Genomic DNA, 23856 nt, shown 5'->3' with positions numbered 1-23856 from the left:
TTCTTTTACAAAAGAGATTTGCTTCATTTATAATTAATTAAATGATTAATTTGCCCATTATGAATGGATAAAGATTTTAACAGTTGAGATTTCTTATTTTCGGTTTTTCTACAAAAGAAATTCTACCTTAGTGTTTAAAACTTTGGTGGAGATAGAATTATTTGTTACTTTATAAGGTTTGAGTAAGGATATGAATGTGGTTCCTAATATGACATCTTGGGTAATATCTTTTACCATTAAAAAACATGTTTGATATTTTATACATTTGTTGGGTATTTCTGCATTGGGAATTTTGTAAGTAATTTTTAGTTTTTTACCATTTGCAGCTTTAAGAGATTCTGATGTTTTATTATAATATTTTGTTGGAATTATTCCTTCTCTAATGCAGTTTTGGTCCGCTCCTGTATCAAAAAGGGCTATTGTTTCTAATTGAAATTCATTATTTATAACAATATTTATTTTTATTAATTACTAGGTTTCGAATCAATTAACCAAAACCAAAATATTTGTTGTTTTCAAGACTTATGTAGTGCTTGGTTTTAACTTTCAAGACTTATGTAGTTTTTCTAATATCTTATTTATTGTTTTCACCTCCATTTAAAGTTTTTTGAACTATTAAGAGAAAATGAATATTAAGAATGTACATTTTATCTGCTTTTATACTTATTTTAACTAAAAGATAAAAACAAATCAAATTTAGTTAATTCAGTTAACCGATCGAATTAATTAAAATATTTCAGTTCAATTAATATATTTAAAAAATTCAATTCAATTAAAAATTTTTACATTTTAAATAATTTGATTTAAGTATTAACCCGGCCGACCTAATTTTAATCACACTAAAGAAAAGTAAGTGTAAGCAATAGTGGACTGCGCTACATATATATTAATTTTGCTGAAAATAATCCTTGTTTAATGCTTTAAGTATATATTAAAGTGACCCACGATTGACAGAGTAGATAAGGCACAAGTTAAATACAGTAGGTCACCACCATAATAAGAAAATATATGCAAGTAGAGACTAGAGAGTAGTGGAAATGTGGAATAACCATTAATTATTTATTTATTTATCTTAATTAGATGAAAATAAAGTACACTTTATTGTCCCACTAAATTTTATTTCAACTGTTTTAATAATTTAAAACATATGAATTTGGAGCTTTGAAAAAAAGAACTTAAAATATTTAATTTGAAAATCTCATGTATTAGTCAGGGTGTTCACCGTCATTATAAGTGTGACCTAAATTTGAGTCGCGCTAATTGTATTGTTGTTAGGGCTTTACTCTTCTCTTATAAAATAAAAATATCAACTATAAATATCCTTTCCTTTTATTCAGAAAAGTGTGAAAATATTTAAATTTTTCATCCCTTTGTTGGAAGTGAACATATTTTATTATTATTAAACTAAAACCCAAAGAGGCAAACAAAAACGTATAAACTTGTTTTCCTCTTTTCTCTTTAGGTTATATTTGGTGCACTTTTTACTACTAATCTTTTTTAAAGAAAAGTCACGTAAAGTATACATTTATTATTGTATTATATCATAATTTCATAATTCTTGAAAGAACTAAAATATAAATTTACTATTTTGAAGGACCACCTCCTCAAACTATCCTTAGAGTCATTTATATATCTATGAACAATTCATAATTTCGACACAATATAAGTATATGACATGTCACGAAAAAGTACAAAATAATATATAGACAAATCAAAATTTAGATAGCTATATAGTATTCCAAATATGATTATAATACTAACATATTCAAGAACTTATACCAAGCTGAAGGATACCCCCATTAATTAATTAATTAATTAATTAGCCCCCATGCTTCCCTAATTTGGGACTTATCCGATAGGAGGCAAGGCAAAGAGTATTATATATGTAAAATATTAGGCACTTGTAGCATACAAGATTGCCCTTAAAATTCCACCCATAGTACCCATAGATTCTTTCCTCGTCCAACCTTGTAAGTAAAATGGTATCTTTTATCTAAACCCTAAATAATAAAAATGTCCCAAATTGCAAAATTAAAAAGTTTTTTTTTTTTTTTTTTAAATTTCAGTCACTTCAAAGGCTAGATCCTAGCATGCCATCCCCATTAGTGAGATGTTTGTCATACACTCCACTAATTAATTACTTTTTATATATATAATACCTACATAATTTCTATCCCCAAAATTTTAAATCCAAAAAAAATATATGCTTAACACGCGTATTTTTAATTACTATAATAATAAGGGTAAACTATAAAAATAGTCACTTTTGTTTACCTCAGGTTACATTTAAATCACTTATGTTTGAAATGTTACGTTTTAGTCACTTATGTTATTATTTTGTTACGAAGTGATCACTCTTCCGTTAAGTTCCGTTATCTCCCTAACGGTAATCCAATGTGGCAGTCCAACTAGATTTTAAGTGCCAACTTGGATTTCCTAATGGGATGAGAATAGATTTTTAATTAAATAAATTTAATTAATTAAAAATTTTAAACCCTAAATCTTAGTTAAAAAATTGTTTATCTCCCCTTTTTTTAGTTTTCTTTTTCTGTTAAAAAACCCTATGCCCATCAGTGTTAGTCTGATCCTTAACACCTGCAGCCTCACCCTCTAGCAAAGCATGGATTAATTTATGAAGGTTAAAACTTTCTTATAAGATTATCGTCTTCCTTTGGAAAATTTGCACAAATTGCCTTCCAACCAATGAGCTCTTCTCAAGGCGTCTTTCCAAAGCAGGGAATCCATTGAGTACCTCTTCCTTGAATGCAATTTTGTTCGGGCAATTTGGTTTGGTTCTTTGCTTGCCCTTTGATCCAACTCCCTTCAGATTTCTTCTCTATCATCTAGTTCCTTCATTGGCTCAAGTCAAGCAACATCAGCTCCATCGGTTCAAAGAATGCTTACACCTATGCGGCTTGCACTCTCTAGATGATTTTGGAATCAAAGAATGAGCTCATTTTCAGAATGGTTGATCCTTCTCCAACAAGGGCAGTCATAAGGCCATGATTCCATAATGAATGCCTTCCCCTTTGACAACTTGCAAAGCCATCAATCAAGAATTCTCGTCTCAGAATGGGCTCTCTCTTGCATTGTCTATTGCAGGTGAAATGGCATAACTAGTGGAACAACCATCGTCTCAACTCCTATCCATCCGAAACAACAAATTTGCCAGCAAAATTCATGCCAAACTTCTCACTCTTCACTCCATCCTTATTTTCCTCAAAAATCATAATACTTGTCTGTAGGTTCCTTGAAAGTGACAAGTATTTCCTCCAATTTGTGGGCGTTGGAAGCTCCAACCAGTTAATGCTAAGGAGGCATGTGAAACTGATGAGTTGAGACCCTTGAAGAAGGCCAAGTTTGTGGTTGATGAAAATTGCTTTGATGATAATAGCTTTCTTAGTCAACTAAAAAAAAGGGGGAGATGAACGGTTTTCTAACTAAGATTTAGGGTTTAAAATTTTTAATTTATTAAATTTATTAAATTAAAAATCTATTCTCATCTCATTAGGAAATCCAAGTTGGCACTTAAAATCTAGTTGGACTACCACGTAGGATTACCGTTAGGGAGATAACAGAACTTAACGGAAGAGTGATCACTTCGTAGCAAAATAATATCATAAGTGACTAAAACGTAACATTTCAAACATAAGTGACTAAAATGTAACCTGAGCCAAACAAAAGTGACTATTTTTGTAGTTTACTCATAATAATAATAATGTGAATTAAATTAAGCTTAATCGATATTCATTAATTACTTAAATATTAATTTTTTGAATAAAATCAGATCATTTATATTTTTCGTATTGTATTTTTATCTTTTTATACAAATTATTGTTTTTTTAACATGGTATTTTGTACCACCTACACATTCCACCAATGAGGTTTTTAGGGCATGGGTTGTGACTTGGTCTTAGTGGATCAACACAAATAGTACGTCGTGTATTCCTTTCCCACTCTTATTTTTACAAATAAAAATAAAAATTTATTCCATAAAATTAATAATTTTAAAAATTTACTTTTTTATAAAACGGTAACTTTTATTCATACGAAAACTCACATATTTTTAATAATTGTAATAATGATCACTCAATTATAATTTTAAAATATTATATAAATAATTGTTTTCAATTCATTATTAATGTACGAAAATTGGTCAATATCACACAATGCAAAACGATGCATCACAAAATTGACTGGTACTTGTAAAGGACAATTGGTTTTGTCGTGGATTGATGACATAACTAGCATTACATGAATAAACCAATGCATCTATATTATATTAAATTGATAAATTGAGTTAATAGAATTTCTGAGAAAAAATTAAAAAAATGTTTGGAAATAACAATTTTTATTATAAGAGCAGGTTTATAATGTTTTTAAAATTAATTAACTTATGTTATAATTAAAATTTTAAAATGAATGAATAATTAAATTGTGAGATTTAAGTTGTTTTTGCAGTGGTTCAATTTTTAATATTGTTTTTATATGTTTATATAATTTTGTTTTTACTCCACTATGCGAGTAAAAAAGACAATAAGTTTTGATTAAATAAGAAAATAAATATTTATGTTTAGCTTTGTAGTTTTATTTTTAAGCATTTATACTATCAATCATATGTTGGCTAGAGAATACTACCCGCTCACATTGACTCTATAAATAAGTGTCAATTTTTTTACTATTTCTATAAATTTTTAGAATTTATTCATTTGAATATATTTACGATAGAAAGCTTGACAATTTTTTTAAAACTCCTTATGAAATAAAAGAAAATACACTATCAATATATCAAATGCTAACGCATCTTTTTTATATATAAATTAAAAAAACTGTACTAAAAATGTTTACCAAAAGTAAACCCATAACCAATTTTAAATCCCACGACAAAACATAGTGGCAGATAGATTGGCCAATGGTTTTAACTTTTTCGTGTTGACCCCTATGTATGTTCATAATTCTGAAATTTGACCCAATCTCAAAACAGTCCATTAATTATTTTTAAATTAATTCTTGAACCACCAATGTGCTCCACTAAATCTATATCTTAGATGTGTTTCAACTTTCATGTGCCCATATTTTCCCTACTTTTTAGCCCAATTAAAGAAAAAAAATGTGTTAAAGACTCGTTTAAATAATTATCATGTGGATTTTAATTTTATTATGTATAATTGTTATTTATAAATTTTATCTCATTATATTATTATTTTTGTTCATCTATACTTTGCATTCAACTAATTCTACTTTATAATTATTTGAATATATATTTATAATTATATAATTTTATATCTATGTATATTATATTATATACTTATATTGGTAAATTCTTAAAAAAAAATACTAACACGTCTTTTTCTCACAATATCATAATTAACCCAATTTTTCATAAAATTATCTGTCTTCAAATAAAATTTCTGCAATTTAAATTGGTTTTATTTAAATTATTATTTATCTCATAAAAATATTTTATTTAAATTTAATTATAAATGATATATTAACATATTAATATAAAATAATAATTTAATAATTAATTATAAAAGATTAATAATAATTCAATCCAAATTAAATTGAAATTTATATTTTCAAGGCCGCCAAACTCTTTTGCCCTCTACTCTCATATCTTTTCTCCCTTTATTTAGTGTAAACACTACTTAAGAAAAAAACGTTTCTTTCTTTTTCGTTTTCTCTCTATATTTAGATATTTGAGGGACTCATTTGATCATGTTCATATAATAGAGGGACCTCTCCTATATATTCACCCTTTGTTTAAAATATATGGAGATCTTACCAAACTCAACTTATATATATATGTACACATTTGCATCACTAATCCCTCTCAAGCTCTCAATCTCTCATTTCCCATTTTGCTCTTCAAAAAAAGCGAAGAAGAAGAAGAGAAGTGCAATAAGAGAAAAGAAGAGAAGAGAAAGATAGAAAACCATGGTGAAGTTCTCAAAGGAGCTTGAAGCTCAACTAATACCAGAATGGAAAGATGCCTTTGTTAACTATTGGCAGCTCAAGAAACATATAAAGAAGATCAAGCTCGCTAGAAACAAGAGACCAACTCAACTTAACCATGGTTTTGGTCGTTCTATTGTCGACCCCATTCGTTTCATTGCCATGAAACTACTTTCAACCAAGCTGTTCTTCAGCTCCAATAACAACACCAATACTGACGATGATGAGACCGTAAAGGTACAAGCTCTGACTCAAAAACATCAATCAGACTTTTTTTTCTTTTTCTTTTTAGGGTGTTTGCGAAAGTAGGTTCTTTTCATTTCTTCATTTCTTCAATGATTTTGACATAAAGTTGTGAAAATTTTCCAATGAAAGAGAAATAGGGTTTCAGCTGTATGCTTTCCAATGGCCGATAATACTGCTTGTTTCTAAACTGAGTCGTCCATGCTCTTTCTTTCAATTCATGTCGTGCTTTTTTGTGTTATGTCCAAACTTGTATCGTATTCCATGCTTCATGTTTAATAATATTAGGTCTACCGTCTACCTACCATGTTTTCATTTTTTCTATAAATATCACATGGTCTGCTTTTTCTTCCGAAAGCAATTTCTCACCTTTGATCATAAATACGGTTAAAGTTTCTTACAAATCCCCCATGTATCATACCATAAAATTTAGTTTAATCACTCTAAAATTAAAAGGAATATTTTAATCACTATAAGATTGAAAAGTCACATTTAAATCGTTGCACGTTTAACTTTACTGTTAAGAATGGCATTGCTTAACGTTTGATTATTGAAAAGCTAAACAACAATTTTAAAGAATGAATAGAAATATAGATATTAATTTTGTTTTTACCATAAAATTGTTTTATTTTTGTTTTTTATTTAAATTATTTATAATTTAGTCTATATCAATTCTCATTATTAATAACAACATCAATTACTATAAGTTCGTCAAACATTCAAAATTAAAATATTCTTTTTAATAGAAATGAATTAAAATAAACTTTTTGATATATAATAATTTTAACCCATAAATTTATCAAAATATTAAATAAAATTTTATTGTATTTTTTAAAGAAACTTTTATTGTCGTGTTTATTATATTAAACCTATAGTATTTAGACCAATATGAACATGATAATTTATAAAATTTCGAAAGCCTCCCATGATTAAAAGTTGATGAATAAAAAGCAAAGATTTGGCAACCCTTTTTGTGCCGAAAACATGCATCTTTAATACACTATTTAATTAACTTTAAAGTTAATTTTTCATCATGGGTTGAATTTTCTTGCATTTTAAGTGGGTTTGTCACCTTTTTCTTTTCTAGCAAAAATCTTTCTTTTTCTTTATTAGGAATACAGACTGTTACAAATGTGTGTTTTGTGTCACGCTAAGTTTATTGTAATAATTACAATTAATGTTGATATGTTCAATTGCGGCAACTATCAACACTAAAATATAACGATTTTATCATTAAATGGTAATAAATTCGTAAGCTCACAACTTCGAATCTTCTGAACGACAAAAATAGTGTTAAATGATCTTCGCCCCTCTATTAAGGATTTGACTAGGCTCGACTCTAAAGTTAATAAAAGAATATCGAAAGTTTTTAGGGAAAAAAAACCCAAAAGAAACAACTATATGAAGACACCAGATATAAGGGGAAGGTTGTGGAATAAATAATTTAATATCGAATTTTAATATATTTTACATTTTTTTTATGTTATAGGAGGATGCTTCTGATCATGAAGTAGAATTCTATCAAACTGAGCTTCTTCAATTATTTTCTGAAGAAGATGAGGTATACATAAAATTATTATTTGAAGTTGTTTGAGATTGAATATACATACTAAATCCATTTCTTCTGTTTTTTTTTTGAAGGTGAGGGTATTTTTTGAGAGGTTGGATGAAGAGTTGAATAAGGTGAATCAATTTTACAAGACTAAAGAGAGTGAGTTTCTTGAGAGAGGAGAGGCTTTGAATGATCAACTTCAAACCCTAATGGACTTGAAGCAGATACTCGACGGCAACCGACGACGGAAGCCGAATATCCTTCCGCGTTCATCGTCATCTTCTCGTCGCAACTCCGGCTTCTCGGGTGAGAGTTTGCATTGTTTTTTTCAATATTGTTAAGTGGACCAATGGTCGGTCCATGACCTAAGATGATTTTATATCTTAAACATAACTTAAAATTAAATAATGAATTATATACATATAAAAATTTTAATTGCATGGTTAAATCATAATTTTTAAGCTAACACACTTAAAATGCCCTTACACTATACCCCTATATGCAAATTAAAGGTTAAGTCTTTATTTGAGAGTATAAGGATGTTTAAGTAAAGGACTAATCCAAATACAGTGGTAACGTTGAGGGACTTTTTATGGAATTTACCATAATTTTTAGAATAAAATTAAATTTAAAATCTTGGGGAAAAAAACTGGAGGCAAGCTAAATTGTGGTTAATAATAATGTTGATTTTCTAATTAGAAGTAAATAAATGCAGAGAGTCCCTTAGGATTAAACGATGGTTCCACAGAAATCTCAGATGAGATAATCGCAGCATTTGAAAGGAATGGAGTGAAATTCATGAACTCACCGGCGGCTGCGGCGGCGGGCGGCGGGGCCAAGAGGAAGAAAGTTGAGAAGCGGAAGGCTGCGATGAGGATCGACATCCCGGCCACGACACCGACGAGCGCCATCTCAGCTGTGACATCAATGCTGTGGGAGGATCTAATCAGCAACTCCACGAAACAAGATTCGACAGCGGGGCATTCCATCAACAGAAAGAAGATCCAATGTGCTGAAAAGATGATTAGGACCGCTTTTGTTGAACTCTACAGAGGCCTTGGCCTCCTCAAAACTTACAGGTCCTTTCGTTTTTCTTACAAAAAAAATTCAGAATTGATTATTTAATTTAGGTGAAATTCTATTAATAGTCCCTGCAGTCTGCATAAGTTGCAGATTCAGTTCTTATGCCATAATTGTAAATATATGGCCCAGATGAGATTTTTCAAAACTATAGTCTAAATTTTATGCAGTGGGGTCCCTAGATTTACAAATTTTTTTAAAAAAATTTATGTTATTGTTTGATGAGATTATTAATATGATTGAATTATTATTTTGGCAGCTCCTTAAATATGGTGGCTTTTACAAAGATACTCAAGAAGTTTGACAAGGTAGTTCTATTTTTTATATCATAATGCATTCTATTAAAAAATAAATTGAAATTTTTTTATTAAAATTTTAATTTCCTAAAGGAGACAAAAATCTATTTCTTTTATTTAATAAAGAGACTAAGAAACATTAAATTGAATTTGTTAACATTTAAGAGGGTCTAAAGTCGTAATTATACAGCTAAGGTCTGTGGATGTATCCAATATGAGTAGACCTGAGCCTCGTCTGCCCAAAAAGTGGAAGAGTTTAGGTAAAATATAGTTCAAAAAATAGATTTGGGTAAAAATATAGTTCCGAAAAATGGGTTTGGACAAAAAAATATCTGTTTAGAAAACAATCGAGCCTCGAGCAAGGCTTTTAACTCGAGCCTGACCCGGTCTAAATTTACAAAAAGAAAAAAAAATTGTTGTTTTCCCATTGTTTTCTTATTGTTTTGTTATCATTTCATTGTTATGTTGTTTTTTTTGGGATATTGTATAACTCTTATTTTATTGTTAATTTTGCTACTATTTTAGAGGTATTTATTTGTTAAGTTACACCTATATTAGTGTTATTTAAGTACAAAGATTTTTTAAAATTTATTTTTAATTTGTTGGGAAACATTTATTTTAATGTTTTTAGTGTTTTTTTATGTATTATATTTTTAAAATAATTTTTATATAAAAATATTTAATACGGGCGGGTCGAGCCTGTGTTTTAGTATTTTTATCTGTGCGGACTTACCAAATGGGCCTAAAATTTTGTCAAGGCTTGAGTTTGGCTCAGCCCATAAACAAGTCTAAATATAGATATGTTTAGGGTGAATGTACCCAAAAAAATAAATAATTGTACTTTTTCCTCTTATAAATTATTAAATTATAAATTTATATATGATGAAATTTTACTTTAGTCTCCGAAAAATGAAAAAAAAATCTATTTAATTGTTTAAAAAATGATAATATCATAAACTAACATATGACAAAATTTTATTTTAACCTCTAAAAAATTTATAATTCAATTCCGGTCCCTCCTAAAAATTTACCTAGATTCACCCTTCTAAATATGTTTGAAGAACCATATTCTTCTATATGCCCGTATGCATACCTAATGGGCATAATGGTTTGAACAGGTATCCAAACAACAAGCATCAGCAAGATATTTGAAAGCAGTGAAGAGATCCCATTTCATTAGCTCTGATAAGGTAAGTTACTATATATTTTAGGGTTAATATATTATCCGATATTTGATTTTAGTTTTAATTTTAAATTTACTATAAGAGTTTTTCATCGTCTTAATTCGGTTAAGTTTCTCTTTAATATATAACTTGGTACCGGCATCAGAGGCCTAATAAATATTTGACACATGCACTCTAATAAACAAAATAGGTACTTCAATGGGATTAAAAAAATTTAAGTACCAAATTAAACACTAGAATTAAATTCAAGTACCAAACAATATATTAATCCTATATGTAAATTCAAGGCTAGTAGTCCATAATCCACAAATGGAATGACGAGCTATTAGTGTAATTTTACTAGAAATGTATTGTTTTCTAATCTAACAGGTTTATTTATGATGAAAATTGTTTAGGTAGTTAGACTAATGGATGAAGTGGAATCCATATTCACACAGCACTTCGCCAACAATGACAGGAAAAGGGCTATGAAGTTCTTGAGACCTCAGCAGCACAAAGATTCTCACTTGGTCACCTTTTTCTCTGGTAATTAACTCTGTTTTCCGAAATATCCATATTCGACATATATTCAAATACGAGTATAAGGCTCAAATTCGGATTCAACCTTCACTTTTGGTGGTTTTGCAGGATTGTTTACAGGCTGTTTTGTATCACTATTTGGTATATACATAATATTGGCACACTTGTGTGGTATATTCTCAGCTACTACTGGCACTGCTTACATGGAAACTGTCTACCCTGTTTTCAGGTTTGTAAACCTGAGAAAAATATCAAGTTTGATAGTGTACTAAATGGAAATTTGATTTTTTTTCTTTTTTGGTGCAGTGTATTTGCATTGTTAAGCTTGCATATGTTCTTGTATGGGTGCAATATGATGATGTGGAAGAACACAAGAATAAACTACAATTTCATATTTGAGTTTGCACCAAACACAGCCCTTAAATATAGGGATGCCTTTTTAATTTGCACCACTTTGATGACTTGTATTGTTGGGGCTTTGCTTATTCATCTCCTCCTCACTGCTGCTGCCATTTCTCCTTCTCATGTTGACACCATTCCTGGATTTCTGCTCCTGGTTAGTTCAATTAACTCCCTGTTCTCTTGCTCCCACTCTTTTATTTTCTTTTTTCAAATGATTTGTGCCGAGGTAGATTTTGAACATAATAGAACTGATCATGGACCAGGCCAGATGACTCACCCAAAAAGTGAGAGGATTTGGGCAAAAATATAAATTCGAAAAATAGGTTTGATCAAAAAATGTGGCTCATTTTCTAAATAGGTCAAGCTTTGTGTAAGTTTTTTTTACCTAGGCCGGGCCCAAATTTGTAAAAAAAAATTGTTGTTATTTTGGTGTCGTTTTGTTATTATATTGCTATTATATTGTTGTTTTTATTTAAATATTATATAATTCTTATTTTATTACTAATTTTGTTACTATTTTAGAGATATTTGTTTGCTAAGTTGCATCTAGTGTTATTTAAGTATAAACAAATTTTTAAAATTTATTTTTAATTTGTTGGAAAATATTTATTTTACTATTTTTAGTGTATTTGATTTATTATATTTTTTAAATTTATTTTTATATAAAAATAATAATATAAAAAAATTTAATACGAGTGGGCGAGCTCGAGTTTTAGCATTTTTATCCGAGTTAGAATTAGGTAAAATTTTAGACCCATTTTTTAGACCGAATCAAGCCTGGGCCTAGAAAATGTGCCTACAATTCTATTGAGGCCCGGCTCAAAACCAACCTAGCACATGATCACCTCTAAACATGAGTATAACCCTCATATAAATGAAAAAATTGAATATACTCATGTTCAATGGGTTACCATCAAGTTTTAGTATCCGAATCTGTTTTATTTTTGTAAACAATGAATTGAGATATATAAATCATTTATTTGAACCTGTTTTACTTCTCTTGATATCAGTGGCGGAATCGGAAGGGTTGGCAGGGGTTGGGCTACTAAAAGAGAAAATTTTTCATTTAGACTATTTTATAATTTATAAAATTTTAAATTAGTAATGGTAAAATTACACTTGATCCTCTCAAAAATGATAAAAATTTGATTTAATCTTTTAAAAATTATAAAGATACAGACTATTAAAATGATTAAATTACATTTTTATTATCATAAAAATATATAATTTAATTCCCAAAATTAATTTTCAGACTTCCCCTATTTTGTGTTTGGTTTTTCAATCTCAGATTTTTATAGCTTTGCTGATCTGCCCGTTTGACATCTTTTACCGACCAACTCGTTATTGCTTCCTTCGAATAATGCGCAACATAATTTGCTCTCCACTGTATAAGGTATCTTTACTTCCATGCTTATTATCTGCTAATGGATCGGGTAACAGTTGGATTCCGAAAAAATTCAAGTCCAATTTAGGATATAAATTATTTTGTCTAAACTTAATTAATTTGGGCGGTTGAATTATCCAGCTCTGGAACAGCTCTAGATAGTATGAAGTTTGAACACTTTTTGTTGTTGTTTGCAGGTTTTGATGGTAGATTTTTTCATGGCTGACCAACTTACTAGTCAGGTAGTTGTCTTGAGTTCAATTGAGTTTCATTTTAAAAAAGCTTGAATTTAATTCAGAATAAATGTATTTATTTAGTTTAACTTATTTACCTCAAAAAGATAATTTCGATTCATATGATCAATATCAAACTTGATTAATCAATAACGAGTTGCTCGGATTCAAATGTGAATTGGAATTTTTCAATGTTAACTAAAAATTTAAAAAATAAAAACTTGAGCTACTTGAATTAAGTATGAAGATACTCAGACACACTCAAGCTAAACTCGATAATATTCATTTTATCAACCATTTTTCTCTATTTTCTTTTTCTAAATTCAAGCATTTCATCATCAACCATGTTTTTTCTTTTTATTACAGATTCCATTGCTAAGACACTTGGAATCAACAGCTTGCTATTTTCTTGCTGAAAGCTTCAAAACTCACCAATATACCTGCAAAAACGGAAGCCTTTACCGACAGTTCGCTTATGTTATCTCGTTTTCGCCTTATTATTGGCGTGCCATGCAGGTAAAATTCGTATATTCATGCCATGTTTGTAAATTTTCTCGAATTATGATTATGTATTTATATAACATTTTATAAATTAAGAATTCATATCATATACATTTTAACTAATGTGTATTTGTGTTCCTTTGTTTATGGTTTGATTTCAAGTGTGCAAGAAGATGGTTTGATGAATCGGATCCGAACCATTTGGCTAACATGGGGAAGTATGTTTCGGCAATGGTGGCTGCCGGTGCTCGGCTAACGTATGCGACGCAGAGCAACAGCCTGTGGTTTGGTGTAGTTCTGGTGACTTCAATAGTGGCCACTGTTTACCAATTATATTGGGATTTTGTTAAAGATTGGGGACTTCTTAACCCTAATTCCAAAAACCCTTGGCTTAGAGATGATCTGATGCTAAAGAACAAGAGCTTTTACTACATTTCCATTGTGAGTTATATTACTTTTAACTTGGTCACACTTTTGAATATCATTGTCTTGTTCACTTATATTGTCCGTTTCGAAGGTATAAAAGTCGTTCTCACAGTTCTATATTTCAAAAAAAGATGCCAAATTAACTAATGAGCAGTCTAACAATCCTTCCATCAACTATATACATACACACACAAAAACTAGTTTTTTTTTTCCCCATAGAAGGATCTTTAATGAGACAATTGTGTAATTGTAGGCCCTGAATGTAGTACTAAGAGTTGCTTGGATAGAAAGCATCACACGGTTTCGAATCAATCAAGTTCAGACACATTTGCTGGACTTCTTCTTGGCTTCCCTAGAGGTCATTCGACGAGGGCATTGGAATTTTTACAGGTATTTCTAATTTCTCATTTTTTTTCCCAGTCAAAAAACCAATATGAAACATGATGATTCTGAGATCAAATGGTCTGACACAACATGATAAACTGTTAACTGTAACAGGTTGGAGAATGAACATCTAAACAATGCCGGCAAGTTCCGAGCAGTAAAGACCGTCCCATTGCCATTCCGTGAGATGGATTCTGATTGAAATCCATGAAAATTTCATGATCAGAGATGACATAGAAGCCAAACAAGCCAACTGCAATTCTAACTGGTGATTTGCTGATATCTGAATCAATCTGATGTATTAGCCAATACGCTTTACTCTCTCTATTCATTATCCTGCAAATGATTTTTGCTTTTTTTTTAAGATTATGTGATTTCTTTGCCACTGAGATTATTATAATTCAATTGAAGTCTACAATTTTTCTTCGATTTGTTTCCCCCAAGTGAGTTAGGTGAATTGTATTGTAGAAAAGGTAGAAATTTTTGTGGCAGAACTTACTCTTTGCATTACTTTTATGCCTTCATATACTTCGGATATACATAGGGGTGTAAACTCGACAACTGTGCTCTGAAGCTATTTAGGTTCAACTCAGAACAACTTGAATTCAGCTCGATCATTTTCGAATCAAGCTGGAGCAACTCAAGCTACAGAGAAGCTGAATTTGAGTATCCTAATGCTTGACTCAAGTAGCTTTTCTAAGCTAACCAAGCTTTTAATTAGTATGGAAATTAGAGCTCAAGCTCAAACGCAAATAATCAAACTTGAAATCAAGCTTACAACTTGAGCTTATTTGTTACTAGGTGAACAAGCCTAATTGAATCTAATAGAATTAACTCAGGTAAATCGGTTTTTATCTCGAAACAAGCTCAAGCTTTCAAAAAGAATCTCCGTTAAGCTCAAGTCTAGCTTTGAGTCTCAAGCCTCAAATTTTGAGTTGAGCTCAAGCTCAAGTTTCTTACCGCTTAAGCTTGACTTAACTTGATCATACCCTACATGCATTACTGTCCAATGATTTAGAGAATCCCATTTAATGGGATTTTGCTAACAAGAATGTCATAAGCTATTTTTTCTAACATAAAACATGTTTTTGTGCGTTATGTTTACCATAATTGTATAACGGATGCTATCATGTTATCAACATTGGAAAAAACCAAAACCATAAAATATTCTTCACTCTTCCAAAAAGACACTAGAACATAGAGAGTCAGCATGATGCTGCACTCAACTGGTGTTCTTATCACACATATATGCAATCAATAAATAACATAAGCATTATATGTTCTACATAGCATGCCATGAGAAGCCAAACATAAACTCCTAGAATTTAGACATTTTTTCAACATCTATCATACATACCTATGACAAGTGCCTCCATAGTGCTGGGCGATCTCTGGATATCAAGAGAACACGAGATGCCAAGTAGTCAAAAGAAGGGGAATACATGTCATCTGGTCCAACAATCTCTCGTACATTTTGAGCACTTCCTTGATCATATATGAAAGGCTGAAGCCCGTCATCCTTCAAGGCATCAAATACAAAAAGCCCCAGCCCACAAACACCCATGACAAGGTTCGAATTTCCCCAAACCTGTGGTATGGCTGAATAATGGGAATGAGCATTAGATTCAGGCAAAGAATAAGTAGTGAAGAGCCTTTGTTTGCGCAACGAGAATTGTTGCACTTGAGAACAAGGCTGTTTTTTCCCTGATGGCTTTACATTTGTGCATCCAAGAAAGACCATATCCCCACGGGAGAAAACAGAATGCACATTAACACCAACTTTTGCTATTTTCGCACCTATACCAGATGGATGGCGAAAATCCAAGATATTAATAGAATCTGCAGTGCAGAATACACCATCATTTCCTTCAGCCTCTGATGAACTTACTCTGCAATCCAAATTTTGCAAACATTAGGATCCATACACAAAATATTATGCTGGGAAACTAGAAAACAACCGTTGTAGAAATAATAAGACATGATAAACAACAACATGGGATAAAGTTCTAACCTTTGCCTAACCCCTCCACCTATCTCAGCATCAGTGTTATTTACATGAAGAGCAGAGATTTTTCGACCAGATGAAGAGACTGATAGTACTGTCTGAGGATGTAAAGAGTTCACATCCCAGACAGATATCATTTCTGCTTCGGCTACCACTACCTTCCCTCGGTTTCTCCACTGCAGTGGACTTGAATAATCCATTGTCAATACAGGCTTCTGGACCTCCCACTTCATAATTTCTTCACCATCACGGATGTCATATACTTTGACAACTTTCTGAGTGCTGGCGGTAGCGACCATAAGAGGGCCCAATGGTTTATACCACCACTGCTGAGTTTCAGGTGACAAACTATTACACAAAGCATTTCTTCTATACAAAGCATTGTTTGGTAAGGGACCAAGTACCGTTCTTGAAGCCATTTCCCTGTGCTCGGTGTGGAAAGCTCGCACCTCTTTGCTATAGAAATCCCATGAGCAGAATCCTGATTCTAAGGAATTGCCAGCGGATGCAGCCACAACATATCTCCCAGAACAACCATCTGCACTGGGAGCACGAATAATCCAACAATCCCTCCATATATTAGGTGAGATACCTACTGGAGGCTTGTAGATAGCCTTCTCCTGAAAAAACAAGTGACCATCATTTTAAGAAATTGTACATTCAGTTGTGTCTATGACTCCGTTTTTTTTATCAACACGCTCAATTAGTATAAAGATGCAAAAGAATTTGATTTATTAATGAAATTGAAATGAGATTCCGAGTTAAGTCCATTGAATTTAACAGAATGAAGATAGCAATAGAGACATTCAAATAATCAGAAGGAACACAAATCATCAAGCAGAGATAAGAAATACGATATTATGCTCAGATCACTATCATGAAACGACAGAGAACATCAGACAATTTGATAGTTGAATACAGAATACTAATATGGAACATAAAAATAACTTCAGACAGGTACAAGGAAGAATACCTCACAATTAGTAATGTCATAAAAGGAACATGATCCATCATCATGAGCAAGAAGAGCTGCCTCTCCTTCTGACACAAACCATCCTCCAGTTGACATCTTAGGGCCAATTTCATTGAGCGGATAAATGCTAGGATCTTCAGACTCCTCATCAATAACAGCAGTTGGCCTGTTCTCCTGGTCATCAAAGTCCTCAAGTATCTCATCTGATTCAAGATTGAACTCGACACCATGCTTCACAAATAAGTTTTTCGAAGGCCCTTGTGCACCTGAACCACCACCACCATCCATATCTTGAGTATCAGAATTCTCCATAGTAGCCAGCTCATTCCTTGTGGTGACTTGACTTTGCTTATCAAGTGAAGCCAAGAACTCCAAAGCTATTGGATTATCCTCAATGGAACTCAATAACTTCTTTTCATCCCTTATTTTACAACCAGATTCTATGGCATCAGAGGGTTCGTGACTTTGAGAGCTCCCTGATGGTTCCTTCAATGATGTGCGGTTTCTAAGCAATTTGTGATGAGGAAACAATCTAGCTTCCAACTCTTCACTATTCAAATCTTTAACAGAAATCTTAACATTACCCACCACCCGCCTACTCTGACTGCCATCAGCTTCTTTAGTACTCACTTCTTCATCTCCAGAACCTTTCGAACTGCTCGATTTACAATTTGAATCACTCACAACATTACCCATAGCCTTCTCGATACCAGAAATCTTGTCCTGAATATCTGAAAGGATCACCTTTGAGGCATCAGGATTGTTCATATCAAGTATCTCTTTAGTCCTCTTAATATCTGAAGCAATCCTCTTCACCTTCCCTTCTAGAAAAGCAAGCTTTTCATGAAGTTTGCTTGGATATTTAATGGCAGCCCCACTCCCTTCACTCTCTTGCACACTCAAGTCCTTCTCTTTTGAAATCACCAAGCTCTTTCCATCACTTAAAGACTTCTCTTTTAGAAACTTTGCGTCACATTTCTCATCAACCCTAATACAAGCTCCAAGTTCTGAATCAAAATCTGAAATACCCTTTTCATTAAAAGCCCCAAAACCCTCGTTTTGGATGTTATCACCATTTGGTTTTCCCAAATCAGAGCTAAATTTAGCATCTTTTTTACAATTCCCATCTGAAACCCTAACCCCTTTTACTTTCCCCTCATTTTCCTTCACTTTCATCACCAAACTCTCCCTAAACCCACCATTTTCTTTGTTACCTCTACCTGTTGAATCCCTAAAACCCTTCTTTTCCCTATCGATTGAAACCCTATCTTTTTTCAAATCAGAAAAGACCCTAACAAATTCAGATGGGCTCTGACTCCTACCTCTTGGCGCCGATGAAGTGGACCACCGCACCTGGCCTTCACTGTCGGAGCCACCAACCGCCGCCGCCTTCTCGACGCGTGGGACAGGCCGGATTTTGGGCTTCTGGGTCACCACGGAAGCCCGAGAAAGACTGCTGGGTCGTGGGTTTTCTTTTCCGGAAGATGTTTTTTTGAGGGTCGGAGTGGAGTCGGAGATTGGGTTCAGGTTTTTTGCAGGTCTCTGTTTGCCGGCGATTAAGTCTCTTTGCCGGCGAGCCGACGACGATGACATTTTTCTCTTTAGCTTTTGAGGATTAAATAAATTAACAGTAAATTGAAACGGATACTTTAGAAATTTAGAACTGAGAAATGATCTTTTCAGAACTTAAAGTTTGAATTTTTGGGCGGGAAATGAATGCTATTTTGAATTTTTGGGAATATTCTCATTTTTAATTTCTTTCTTTCTTTTTCTAAGGGATAAAACTCTTAATTGGACATAAACTTTACTTTATTGTGCAATTTGGTACATTAATTTTAATTTTGTACAATTATACACATGAATCTTTAATTGCCGTTCAATGTATACTTACAACTTTGATTGTGATTCAACTATACACATTTAAATAAATACACCAATTTATTTTTACATTAAATTAATATAATTATTTGTATCTCGCAACATATAAATATAAAATGACGTTACAGTCTATGTGTAATTTTGATATTTATCATTATTTCTAAAATTTGTTTAATTTTAATTTTAAAATATATTTAATATATCTATATATGCTTTTTTTCTTTGATTTCTATAGTATTTATATATTAGACATCTATAGATATTTTAAATATATTTTAAATTTTAAATTAAACAAATCTTATACTTATTTTATAATTAAATAAACCCTAATATACATTTTTATCCATTAAAGCCCTTCTCATTTTTAAGTGAAGTAATTTTTCTCATTAGTTACAAAGATTTAGTCTAATTTTTTCACTAAGCACTCAAATCTATAGAATTAAAATTCTTTTAATCTACCAAATTTTAAAATAATCATCAACTAGAATGTTGTGTATGGTGTATGATAAGTTTGGGTTCATGGGTGTCAATAGTGATGAATTCTAATGCCTAGAATTTATCATATTTTGTTTTAAGAAAATATTATTATTAGTAAGAATCATGAATAATAATAATACAAATACGTGTCACATAGTACAATTGATAAATAAATTATTATAAATTAATGTATAAATGTCATGTCTGCAAAGTAATCTAAAAAAAAAGGATAAATTGACACTAATTATAACATTGGACTAATTCAAAAACAAACCAGATATATATCAACTTGATAAAATCGTTGAACTTTGCGCTCTCATCAAATTAACCTGACAATGAACACCGATTAACCAATAAAATATTGTTAAAAGTCTCAATAAACCCATTGCATCATTGATGTACAAAAGACTAAGTCCCAAATGGTCTATCATTCTCCTCATCATTTTCAATTTATCATAATCATTATGATCTATCATGATAAAACCCTTTGAAAACAATTCCTAATAGGTTTGGCGGCACTAGCAAATCTCACATACACGTAAGAACATGATTAAAAATTAAAAGTAAAACCACCTATATAAGAGTGGTCAAAATAAAATCACAAAACTATGGACAAAATAAAATCACGAAACTGTAGACAAAACCATAATAATGTGGATTGAAATTAAAAACAAAATAAAATTACAAAAATATTGGAGAAATCGCAACCAACAATCAATCTGAAGGACTACACCGATTTTCACATCCACAAAGCAAAATTATAATTTGAAATAATTAAACAATTTTTTTCTATAAAAAGAGGAGATGGTATATGGTCAAATTATCATCACTTAAATAAATGGAATGAATGCTATTTTAAAGAAACAGTTTTAATTTTGGTAGCTAAATCTTTTTTCTAATCGATTTTTTTTAGCTGACGTTTTTTTTTTCTCTTAAAATCCGATAAACCCAAAAAAATCTAACATGGGAAACACGGCGAAATTGCGTCCCCAAGAGCGCGCAACGTGACAACAAATCGTGTCCACGTCAGCGCGCTTTGATGACGTGGACACAAATCGCGGTTTCAAGAACGCGCTTTGTTGCTACGTCAGCATAGCGAGTTGACGTGGATGCGATTTGCTGACATATCCCCTGACTTCGCGCTTACGTGAACGCGATTTATGGGAAAATGGCCCATTCCGGTAAATAATAAAATACCGAGTCTATTTCAATAAATTAAAAAAAATTTGGCTTTTTTAGTATTTTGCCCAAAATTGAATAAATAAAGTGTTGAAGCTGATTTTAAGTTGCAATTTTTTAAAATTTTAAAAGTAAAAAAAAAAACCATAGTAATAATTTTTTTTAACAATACAAAATTGTTTTGCACACTCGCAATGCAATTTCTAAAAAACCTTTCACAAGCGAAAAAATATTAACAAATAAAAACTAATTAAAAGGGACAAATGACAACTTCCCGTAATTTCACTGTCAATATAATTAATAATAATCATCCCATTTTTAATAATATCATAATGTATGGGCATTTACAAGAATGGTGAAAACTGCAGTCAAAGTCCACGTTGCCTACTTGTTTATTAGTTCACAAAAAATAAATTTTATATAAATATACCCAAATTATAAGAATATTGCAATTCGCCCAACAATAATTAAATCTAGTTAGATAATATCACTTGATTCAAATTTAAATTAAATAATAAAATTATTACTATTGAGGGGACAATTTTTTGAAAAAAATTTCGAAATGTTGTTTTTTAGGTAACCGATAAGTCCTCAATAATAAAAAATGTTGCTTTGTGTTAGGGTTTTATCTCCATTTCCATCGAGAGTCATATACGTTTTATGAGGAGAGGACGTCTCCCTTTAAGGTGATAACAAGATAAAACCTATAAGGCTCAAAGTAGAAATATCAGTACAATTGCAAATACAAAGATTAATAGATGCACATATAGTGAAATTTTATTAATTTTATGCACATATAGTGAATTTTTATTAATTTTATAAGTTGGATTAAAAAATTTAATTATGCATTGTTAAGCTGTATCTAAAAATTAAAAAATTAATTGAAGAGTGTTTTAGGTTTCTGAAGATTGAGGAGAACAATGGATGGTGATTTTGGAGAAGACTCATTGTGAGCCTCGGAGAACTGTAACCGACAACAGAGGACTAATGAGCTTTCTAGAAAAGCTTGAAATAGGTGACAATCCATTTTTGAATTGGACCGAGTCTTTTTGTTGTTTTTTTACTTTCCTTTTCCTGTAATTGTAACGACTCGATAGTCAGTGGTGTCGAAAAGTGTATTCCCGAGACTCCGTTCCCGTAAATTAGACTAGTAAATATTTATTAAAAACATTTACGAAGCTAGTTGTGTAGTTAATTAGGTCTTGGTTAAGAGAATTTGCTTGAATTAAGAGTAATTAGGTAAAAGGACTAAGTTGCATATAGGGTGAAAGTTGAATTATAGATTAAAGAAAAATTAAAAGGACTAAAGAAACAATTATGCCATTTTTTTATTAATGAGGCAACATAAGTTTAAAATATGTAAATTTAATATATATTATATTAAATTATACTTACTTAATTATTAAGTATATATATTATATATTATAAGATAATAAAACAAATAAATAAAAGAAAAAGAAAAAAAAGAAAGACAAGCAAAACGAAACAGAAAGGAAAAGAAAGAAAAGAAAAAGGGAAAGGGGAAGAAAGAAGAAGGAGACGAAGGGTCTTAAGTGCTTCAAAGTTTAAAAGTTCAATTAGTTAGTTAATTTAGTCCTTTTTCTTATAATTTTTATATTTTTGGAATCTTGGTGTTAAATACTACTCGACTCATGTCGAAATTTTAGAAATTATTTAGTTTTTAAGTGTTGTTAATGTTGAATAATTTTAGTATTAGAGATTAAATTGATAGATTTTAAGTTAGAAATAAAAAGGATTGAATTGTAGAATAAATTGTAAATTTTGAGTAATAGGGACTAAATTATGAAAAATTTGAAATTTAGGGATTTAAGTGAAAATAGAGAGTTAATTTTAGTTTAAAGTGGAATTTGTATGAAAATAAAGAAATAAATGTAAAGAAATAAAGTTAGTCTCGGTTTAGGGACTAAATTAGAATTTAGGAAAATATTGAGTAAAAATTGAAATATTAAATATGAGATTGAATTGTGTTGTATTAATGAATTTTAATTGTTTTAATTCTGTAGCTAAAGTCATACCTAAACCCTCGACTAAAAGGGAAAATATAAAGTCGATGAGGAATAGCTCGAATTTACGATTTGTATTTCTATAATCGAACTTAGTTATTATTTGTTGTATTTTTTATTTAATGCATATGGTAAGTATTGAGGTGAATATTTGACACTTTATCATTGAATTGAATTTAAATTGATTGAATGGATTGAATTAGTATATATATATATTGAATATATTAATTATTTGAATTGAAATGAATATTGGTCTTATTTGAAAAGTAAATTGGAACCCTATTAACTGTATCGGGCTAAGTCGGATATAGATGACATGCCATAGGATTGGAAGAGTTCAGGGATTTCTTTGACTTCGAGTTGATGAGACACTGGGTGTCAATTTACTACTTCGAATTAATTCGATGAGGCACTGGGTGCCAATTTACTTCAGTTTAGCCGATGAGACACTAGGTGTCAATTTATTACTTCGAATTATCCGATGAGGCACTGGGTGCCAAACTGGTGTGTTTTGGTTGGATCCGTGTATTCGTCCGAGTCCGAGTCGCGTTAATAGGAGAAATTAATTGAAATGACACTATAATTGATATTGGATGATATTGTATGTGGAATGAAAACGAGACAGTGATTTGAAATATGGATTGAGACACATGAATTGTGTATTAATGAATTGGATATGGAATGAACAATTTTTTTTTGTTTAAATGACATGCGTATCATGTTGTGAAAAACTATTATATAGCAAATGATGAGAATTGAGTATGGTATGAAATAATGTATTCACGAATTGAGTATTGCATGACTGATGCCATTGTACGAATAAATATGGTTTGATATGTGAATAACCCTTTATATAACAATTGTGTGAATTAGGATATTGTTTAACAAATGAAAAATAGTAGTTATGATACTAGACATTAATATGTCCTTATAATTTAATTATGTCTATTATATTATATTATCTTTAAATATTCGAATTATAGAAATACCACTGAGTTTTTACTCAGCGTACAATTTTGTTTTCCGTGCCCAGATTAGGTACAGTGATTTTGAAGAGTTGTAATTGAAGTTGTGAGCATCCATCTCATCACATCTCCAAGTACCAAGAGGGTACGTTTCAAAATTTTGAATAGAATGACATGTACATTAGGAAGATCAAGT

General features: G+C 30.9%; 2 protein-coding genes across 5 annotated transcripts; one reads left to right on the top strand and one right to left on the bottom strand.

Annotated features, from left to right (window-relative positions):
- The first annotated feature begins 5842 nt into the window (after positions 1-5842).
- On the top strand, positions 5843-14586 carry LOC105796744 (phosphate transporter PHO1). Of its 2 annotated transcripts, XM_052628029.1 has the most exons (15): positions 5843-6192; positions 7688-7759; positions 7840-8056; positions 8466-8829; positions 9090-9138; positions 10245-10316; positions 10706-10835; positions 10938-11058; positions 11136-11385; positions 12520-12624; positions 12813-12857; positions 13215-13364; positions 13512-13790; positions 14029-14165; positions 14274-14586. In XM_052628029.1, the coding sequence occupies exons 1-15, from the start codon at positions 5938-5940 to the stop codon at positions 14359-14361; spliced, it is 2334 nt and encodes a 777-aa protein (XP_052483989.1). In that variant the 5' UTR covers positions 5843-5937; the 3' UTR covers positions 14362-14586. The 2 variants fall into 2 exon arrangements, with proteins under 2 accessions (XP_052483989.1, XP_052483990.1); XM_052628030.1 differs by lacking the exon at positions 7688-7759.
- Positions 14587-15291: 705 nt separating this feature from the next.
- On the bottom strand, positions 15292-18797 carry LOC105796743 (KIN14B-interacting protein At4g14310). Of its 3 annotated transcripts, none has more exons than XM_052628027.1 (4): positions 17138-18797; positions 16569-16784; positions 16171-16493; positions 15292-16048 (listed from the first exon to the last, which is right to left on the bottom strand). In XM_052628027.1, the coding sequence occupies exons 1-4, from the start codon at positions 18728-18730 to the stop codon at positions 15517-15519; spliced, it is 2664 nt and encodes an 887-aa protein (XP_052483987.1). In that variant the 5' UTR covers positions 18731-18797; the 3' UTR covers positions 15292-15516. The 3 variants fall into 3 exon arrangements, with proteins under 3 accessions (XP_052483987.1, XP_052483988.1, XP_012481998.2); XM_052628028.1 differs by having other exon boundaries at positions 16171-16490; XM_012626544.2 differs by having other exon boundaries at positions 16171-16784.
- Between the last annotated feature and the right edge of the window lie 5059 nt (positions 18798-23856).

This window comes from Gossypium raimondii, chromosome 3, assembly GCF_025698545.1.
Source record: "Gossypium raimondii isolate GPD5lz chromosome 3, ASM2569854v1, whole genome shotgun sequence".
Classification (NCBI taxonomy): domain Eukaryota; kingdom Viridiplantae; phylum Streptophyta; class Magnoliopsida; order Malvales; family Malvaceae; genus Gossypium; species Gossypium raimondii.
The sequence above is the reverse complement of the archived record's forward strand: the minus strand, read 5'-3'. Positions and strand labels throughout refer to the sequence as shown.